At 43.3% G+C, this 7,500-nt stretch overlaps 1 protein-coding gene across 1 annotated transcript in view; it reads right to left on the reverse strand.

The window, feature by feature from the left end:
* The window catches only part of LOC125959313 (homeotic protein labial-like), a 10,328-nt gene extending 3,407 nt beyond the window's left edge, over window positions 1-6,921 (reverse strand). Inside the window, 4 exon segments of the mRNA XM_049692133.1 lie at window positions 5,420-5,470; window positions 5,473-5,558; window positions 5,611-6,773; window positions 6,839-6,921. Of these exon segments, the coding sequence (XP_049548090.1) occupies window positions 5,420-5,470; window positions 5,473-5,558; window positions 5,611-6,740 (1,267 nt within the window). The 5' untranslated portion in view covers window positions 6,741-6,773; window positions 6,839-6,921.
* Window positions 6,922-7,500: the final 579 nt, after the last annotated feature.

Consider the following 7,500-nt stretch of genomic DNA (forward strand, 5'->3'; position numbering starts at 1 on the left):
GGAGGTGTGAACTTGTTGAAGTTCCCAACAAACGCTAATTTACAACCACAGGCACTAGGCAGCAGACAAGCAACCCTACGGCCCAAGTGCAGAATCTGACAGGTTTAATTAATAGATTATACTCTCCAGCCAACCGGGTGAAGGGTGTGGGTGTTTGTTAAGCAGATCATGGTGATGATGAGTTTAGTGATGGGTTTTGCTTAAAGGGAGGATAGCCACGACTGGCAGACAAGGCAAGCTAGTAGAACTGTTTGGCTTATGTTCCTGTTGATGTAGCTGACTTTTCAATTTCAATAGATGATTTTCTTCCATAGCGGATCCGATATTACTTTGATACTGACTCGAATCGGCTGTGGGCATGAAGCATACCATTTTTAAACTCGTTCTTCATCCTTGTAGCACAGGATTATCTTATTATAGTCGAATGGTTCAACGACGAAGAACGAATGGTGCCGACGGCTTATTTTGGGTGTAACTGCGTTAAACACACTTGTGAAGAGTTGCATTTTTTCAACCTATATGAGAATGTATGTTCAAGAATTGCATTTATTTCAGAATATAAAACAAGATTCTAGTATAGGTTTCTCTGTATAGGTTATTCTCAACTTAACCGCAATTTTTATCTAAAAGTTATGTGGTCCGGAGAATCCGGATGTTGTGTAAGTTACACTAAACGAAACGGAAACGGATGTTATCGGTTTCTAACAAATATTGACATTGGCTTCTCCAGACGTGGGCGAAAGTTTGGCCGCAAACATTATGAAATGCTGCATTCAAGGGCCGGTCTTCGTCAATACTTTATAAAAGCGGACCCCTAAAAGCGCTCTATATTTGAACGGTAATCGATAGCACTGGACTAGGCAACCGGTTATTTGGTGGCGCAACGAATAACGAATACGTTGCTAACATGAAAGTATAACAAAACCATGAAGACCATGGATCCACGCTATATCCCTGACAGAATTCCAAATATTCTAAAAGGATTGCGAATCCATCTATACCACTGCCGGGTATCAAACAGCTATTAAGGTTCGCTGAATGTACGATCTTTGACCCGGTACCCACTACAGTGTCGTTCGTTGATCCAAGATAAACAATCATCCCGTTTGTGTCTCCCTTCAGGCATAGTAGCGAAGTGTGCATCTGTTTCAGTTGATGCGAATGGTTATTGAGATGGCGTGAACTGGCACAACGATTGGGTAAATAAGACGATTGCCTAACCACAAAAATCAGAAGAAATGCTGAATCCGTCGCCATATAGAATTACCTATCGCCCAGACCAGAGATTTCTTTGACGTTTCAAACACTGTACAGAGCAAACGTCTTTCTCGGCGACTATGGATTTTTGGCTTGAATGACGAAATTGATCTGTTTACTATTACCAATATGTGTGGAATGGAACATTTCCAGAGTTACGTGCTCAACGTATCTTATGTACACTTGATATCTGTTAAATAATTTCAAGCATTCTTCGACCGTTTAATTAATATTTACTGAACAAAGCATAAGGGAAATTTTGTGAATGCAGGGAATTGGAACCATACGCAATTTTGTCGTCTAAATAGCTTTTGATCATGAAATTGAAATGGTTCATTTATTCCTCGAAGTCTGAACTAAATCATTTTCAATGGATTGTGGAAAAGACACTGATTTTAGCCGTTCGCAAAGCTCTTGCGACAATGTTGCATATTCCTTGCAGTCGAGAAATTCGGTAGAGGTATTTCCAGTTCACAAACCGTTTGTTATGACCTTTAAGAGATTCTGTGTCTTATTCGCGTTTTGCTATATCGATACCTCTGGCCTACGGTCATAACGGGCGAGCACCGACCTCTGGCGTGTTTGTGGTCCACTCTAGGCAAATACATTAATTGGTTGTATGACAGGCAACATGGACCAGCACTTTTCGTGGTTAGTATTCGGCAATGGTGCCGAGAAATCCGCGGGCACCATCGCTATGCGGCATTCCTACTATGCCGAAATAGCAGTGGAATAGGATTTGGCTAGACGAAATTTAATTCTTCGCTTAATGTAGATCTCGATAGACTTGCCATTGCCTGACAACTAACACTCTTCAGAGAAAAGCGATTGGCATTGAAATGCCAAAAATTCTGGTTTTCTGGAATGAACGAATAACGTGACGTGTGTGTTTAGCTACCACTAAAGAAATTGTTACTAAAAATGCAACGAATGTACACCGTTCCAAAGCATTTTTTGTAAATTTCTGGTCACCAACCAATCGATTTGCGTGATCGCAAATTTTTTCGTTAATGTTTTCTAATCACGAACAAATTTCAGATTTTCTTCAATCTATTCGTCAGAGAGCAGTTTATGGAATAAATATGATGTGATTGAATTTAATTCGAAGGCCGTTTATGGGAATGGTTGCATATTTTCAAGTTAATATATTTATAATTAGATTTTGGATGAATCGGAAATGTCTTGTGTGCTATATTTTTTCCTTCTGCACATCATGCACACATCTGCACGCATTGCGCATTGGTGGACACAACAGGAGTAATTTCGTAAATACTTTCAAAGCAAATCACGAGCTCCAATCAATACTCCAAATGTCTCACCGAGCCATGATCAATATTCACACTTCGAGTATACGTACAATCTTCACAACCTTTACTTTCGGACTTTCGGCATTTTCGCGTTTGACCTTCCGTGGCGGCAGTGTGGCAACCTTCATTGACACAATTATTGCGTGGGTTATCGAGGGGGAAAAATGGAATAAAATAAAAATAAAACACACGTCTACACATTTAACAAAAAAGCTGTAACAAGCTACCTGCTTTGGTCGGCCCGGGGTGATTGCACGTAACACGAACGTACCATCTTGATTGGCATCAGCACGGTACCGCATAAGCGGTGTGCCTAAACAAAAGTGGTACCATAAACACCAAAGGAAAATTCAGGGGCGACAAACCCTCAGTACGGGTCAGTTTAGTTAAAAAGCGCGTGAAGAAAATCCGGCTGTAGATTCATCGTCGCACAGGACTTTTTTACCGTTAGAATCGCACCTGACCGCGATTCGGTACCCTAGATCGAATGGACACAAAGGCAAAGGAAGGTATTGTAGAATCCTGACAGGGTCCGGTGGGTGACCGAATGCCAAACCAACGTTTGCCTTCAAACATTGACCCATAGAAGCGTAGAACCGAGGATTGTTGAGCGAGTAAGTGGGGAGTGTTAGAAGCGTTGGTTAAATAAAAATTCACCACATTGCATCTAATTATTTTATAGATCACAACCCAAGCTCTAAGAAGGGTCCAACCAAAGCAAACCCCCTGAGTGACACAAAACCGACAATCTGAAGCTCGACAGGGGCATAGCCGGACAGTGTCGTTGGCATAGAAGTCCTGCCGCTGGCTAAGGGCATTAGTTGTGTGGTCACGTTGAGGACGTACTTGGGTGAGAAAAAAGAACTTAAAGGACGCCGTCTAATACCGTTCTGTGCGGTACAACTAAGAAGGGCACGCGATACGTTGCGTGCCGGTTGATGTGGAAATATTGTAATTAAGGACTCCGATAAAATCTTCTATTTATACTTTGGTGGAGGGCCAAGATTGGGAACGTTAGAGCATTGAGCTAGATGTCTAGACAAAAGTGAGGCAATACTGGGAGCTGTATGGTCAATCCAGAGAAGTTTTCAGAGAGAGAGAGAGAGAGAGAGGTCTCAACAATCGACAGGACAATGCCAACAGTGAAGCTTGTGTTTTCACTCTTCGCTTGTGAACTTGAGAAAGTGTTGGCAAAGATGTTGTTCTGATCGAAGATTGACGAGGAATACACTTCATTGACCAGTCTTTAAGGAAGTCAAGCCGGTGAGTGAAATATGTAAATCAACCGGAACCGGTTCCCGCTAAGCAGCCGCACCTCCGCCTTCACCACTCGCGGCTGGTATCGAATTACAAACACTCTTAGGTTCGACGGAAAGGTCGTTGGCGTACATGTCGTCAGCAGGGTTTGTCTTCATGAGGTGAGAGAACCAAGTAAATGATCTTATTCAGTGACGATCTCTTGCAGGTGTTACGCTCGACGTTGCGTGTATTGTGTGGCTATGCTGATAGTTGGAACGATTTCAACTGACCAATCTAGCGCTATGTGTAAGACCGTAGGTTCAAGCATCTCGAGGAAGATTGGATGTCGATGCGGAAAGGGGTTTGGTGGCGGTGATAGAAGTGAAATTAATATTTGTTTTCGTTTCGAGTGACATTCAAAATTGCTGCTTTCAATTGGTCTACCGTAAGTTGTTGGTGTGGCATTTGTGAGTTGGACATATTGCGAAGAGCGACATTTTTGACAGCAAACAGTTATTCCAATTGAAAGCGAAATGATGCCAGGCGCACACTTGCTGTTCATTAGGCTTCCGTTCAACTTCCTAGCCACAGCACCAGGGTTTGGATTTGATCAGTCGTTCTGGTGTAGAAACAATTTCGTGATCTTTCTTGGGGATGGGAAGCCGAAATGTATGACAATTTGAACTTGCTAGCACCGTCGGATTGGAAATATACAACAACACACTTTGGTTGGCGACATAAGAATCAATGTAGAATATGGAAATAGAATCGACTAGAGTCACGCACAAGAAAATTGAACTTGTTATGTAGTTAAACTTCAAAGTAATTAGATGTAAAAAATGGATAGAGCAGCTGCTTCAATTCAACATTATGTCCATAAATTGCTTATTTTAAAAGATTTTTACAGATTCTAATTTTTACATACATTAAATTTCGCCAATTTCTAGGCCTCAAATTTCATATTATGGACACTTTTCATTCTACATTAGCTTACATTTTTATAACCCGGACCGGGCTTAACCCGACCCCATCGATAGCTTTTCAATTTTAATAGAATTTAAATGCTTTCCTTTGTCGTTGCGTTCGAAAGTAAATCATTTTCACTTATACATGTTTTTCTCGTCTTCTTTGCCAACATGCTTTCTGTGCAATGACGTCAGGGAGAGAATCGTTTGCTACATTTGCCTTTGCGCTTGTTTTGGTGGGTACTTTACAACCCTGAGCGACATTATCAGTATGCCGTCGATAACGGCATTGAAGGTGACACTTTTACAAGCGCACGGTTTATATGAAGTGGTATTTGGGCGTCCGAAAAGGCAGAGTTTGGGTTTGGGGTAAGGGATTCGTATTAAATCATTTTTGAGAAAATATTGCACGGATGATTTTTTTTGCTTAGGTTTTAGGTTTACGCGGATGCTGTAGTATCAAAAATGAAAGAATAGGAGAACAAGGCTCGGTTGGAAAAAGGCAGGACCCTGGGGAATTATTCTCCTATCGGGAGATACATCGCCTTATGAATTCCAAGCCCGTTGCTAATCCTTATGTGCGTAGGACTTTTGGGTGCGGTTTAATCCAGGTGTGAACATGTCAAAGGAAATCTCGAAAGAAATACTCACACTGAGGCTTTGGCACGTTTCGTTTTACTTGCATCCACTTGTAAGTGGGTTGGTTTTGCTGTTGCTGTTGCTGCTGCTGCTGTTGCTGCTGCTGCTGCTGTTGCTGGTGGTGGTGATGCTGCTGCGGCTGTTGCTGGGACTGATGCGCATGATGCGACTGCGGCGAGTTATGCATGGCATGTTGTACATGCAAATGCGCGTTATGATGCAGATGATGATGATGCTGCAGCTGAAGCAAGCTACTCGTAACACCTTCACTATTACTATCACCATCATCAGTTACATTTGCACTCATAAGCACATGTGACTCGAGCATAGTTGCTGGCGTCGAAACACTAGCATTACACTGGTTGCCATGCATTGTATCTGTGTACAGCTGTTGCTGCTGTTGGTGCCAACTGTTAGCCGAATTGGGTCCCGTAACGCCAGGCCCACCGGTGCCGGATACCACTATCCCAGGGGATGAGGACGTATGCGGATGATGGTGGGAATGCAAATTTGGATGGTGGAGATGGTTGTGGGGAAGGTGGTGAGGTAGTGTGGAAGCATGGCGTTGCTGCTGGTCAGTGGCATCTACGTCAGCTACGTTACCACCAAAGCCAACTGGTCCGTAACGATGGAGATGCAGTTTGGAATCGTGATGAGCAAGGTATGCTGGTGCGTCAGCACACTCTTGTCCGGTGGCCTGATGGTACATTGCATAGTCCAGGTTAGTGTAGCTAAGTCCGTTATCGGCGCTTATGATACGATTCTCCTGAAAGGGAACCGGCGGCACCGTTTGTCCCGAACCGTAATAAATGCCCGCTCCTTGGCTATCACCGCTGTCGAAGTACATATCGGTCGTAGGTGAACTGGAGGTAGTAATTCCATATTCGATAGCGGACGGACTGTATAGGTGGGGTGTATGCGTGAAGGTGGCCTGATGGACATTCGTAGATGGCGTATGGGAGCAGGTTGCCGCGGTACTGTTGCTGTTGCTGCTGTTAGTGGTACTACCGGAGGATGCTGCGTTGCTGTTGTTGTTGTTGTTACTGATAGTACTGCTAGTATTGCCGCTGCTACTGGTCGTAACTGTACTGCCAGAGTGTGTAGCCGCATTTGCCGGCAATGACGACAACTGTTGGGTTTGAAGAGTCTGCGAAGTGCTACAGCTAACACCGGCCGCCGATCCAACCGAAGAAGTTTGTCTTTGGTGCTGGTGATAATGGTGATGGTGATGGTGGCTGGCCGTGAAGTAGGGATATCCGCCTGCGCCAAGGTCACTGCTTTGAAAGCCACTAGTGTGCGAAGGATGGTTCCCGTACATACTTATGTCTATCATATTGGCAGGACACGGTTTGTGGTTGCAGCTTTGCTAAAAAGAGGTTTCTTTTCCCTTAAATTTCTACTTTGGTATCTTTGCTAAGGTTTTCAACGCACAATAAATAGCACTGATTCATTCTGCACACTGCTGGCTCACTTTTGCTTCACACTCAACACTCACTCAACTCATTTCGGATCACTGTTGTGGGGCGCAAGAAACACACGTCGAACAACACGTTGCTGATCAACAATTCAACTAAAACCACTTTCATGTATACCCACCGACGACGGAACAGCGTATGCGCGACGTACGCAATGGCCGCAACGCAAACCCTGGGACAATTCTGGATCCTAGGGGTTTATAGGGGTCTGGGAGGGCCTGATTCCGAATCTTTCCGAACGTGTTCGGCTTACTTTCGGCTTTCGGCGCGGGAGGTAAATGGTGGTAGCGGTAGATAAAAAAAGCGACCGTGGCTTTTGTGTGTGAAATAACCGGGTACATCTACTAAAGAAATGTACAAAATAGTTAGCAAAATAAGTATTAAATTTAATTAATAAGTAGTTACTGTCAACGTTCGTATCATCCGCCGAAAAAGCTATTATCAACTGAACTAACCTAAAGACCCTTGCGACTGGAATCAACTTTTCGAGATGAGTTTTAAGACTTCCAGAAGTCTAAGCTAATGTCCACATTATATTTTAATGATTAGGACCTCTATAATAATTACAATTGTTCAAATTGTGTACAACGGCCCTAAATGTTTTTCTTTACTACACGT

The sequence above is a fragment of the Anopheles darlingi genome, chromosome 2 (genome assembly GCF_943734745.1).
Source record: "Anopheles darlingi chromosome 2, idAnoDarlMG_H_01, whole genome shotgun sequence".
Taxonomy (NCBI): Eukaryota; Metazoa; Arthropoda; class Insecta; order Diptera; family Culicidae; genus Anopheles; species Anopheles darlingi.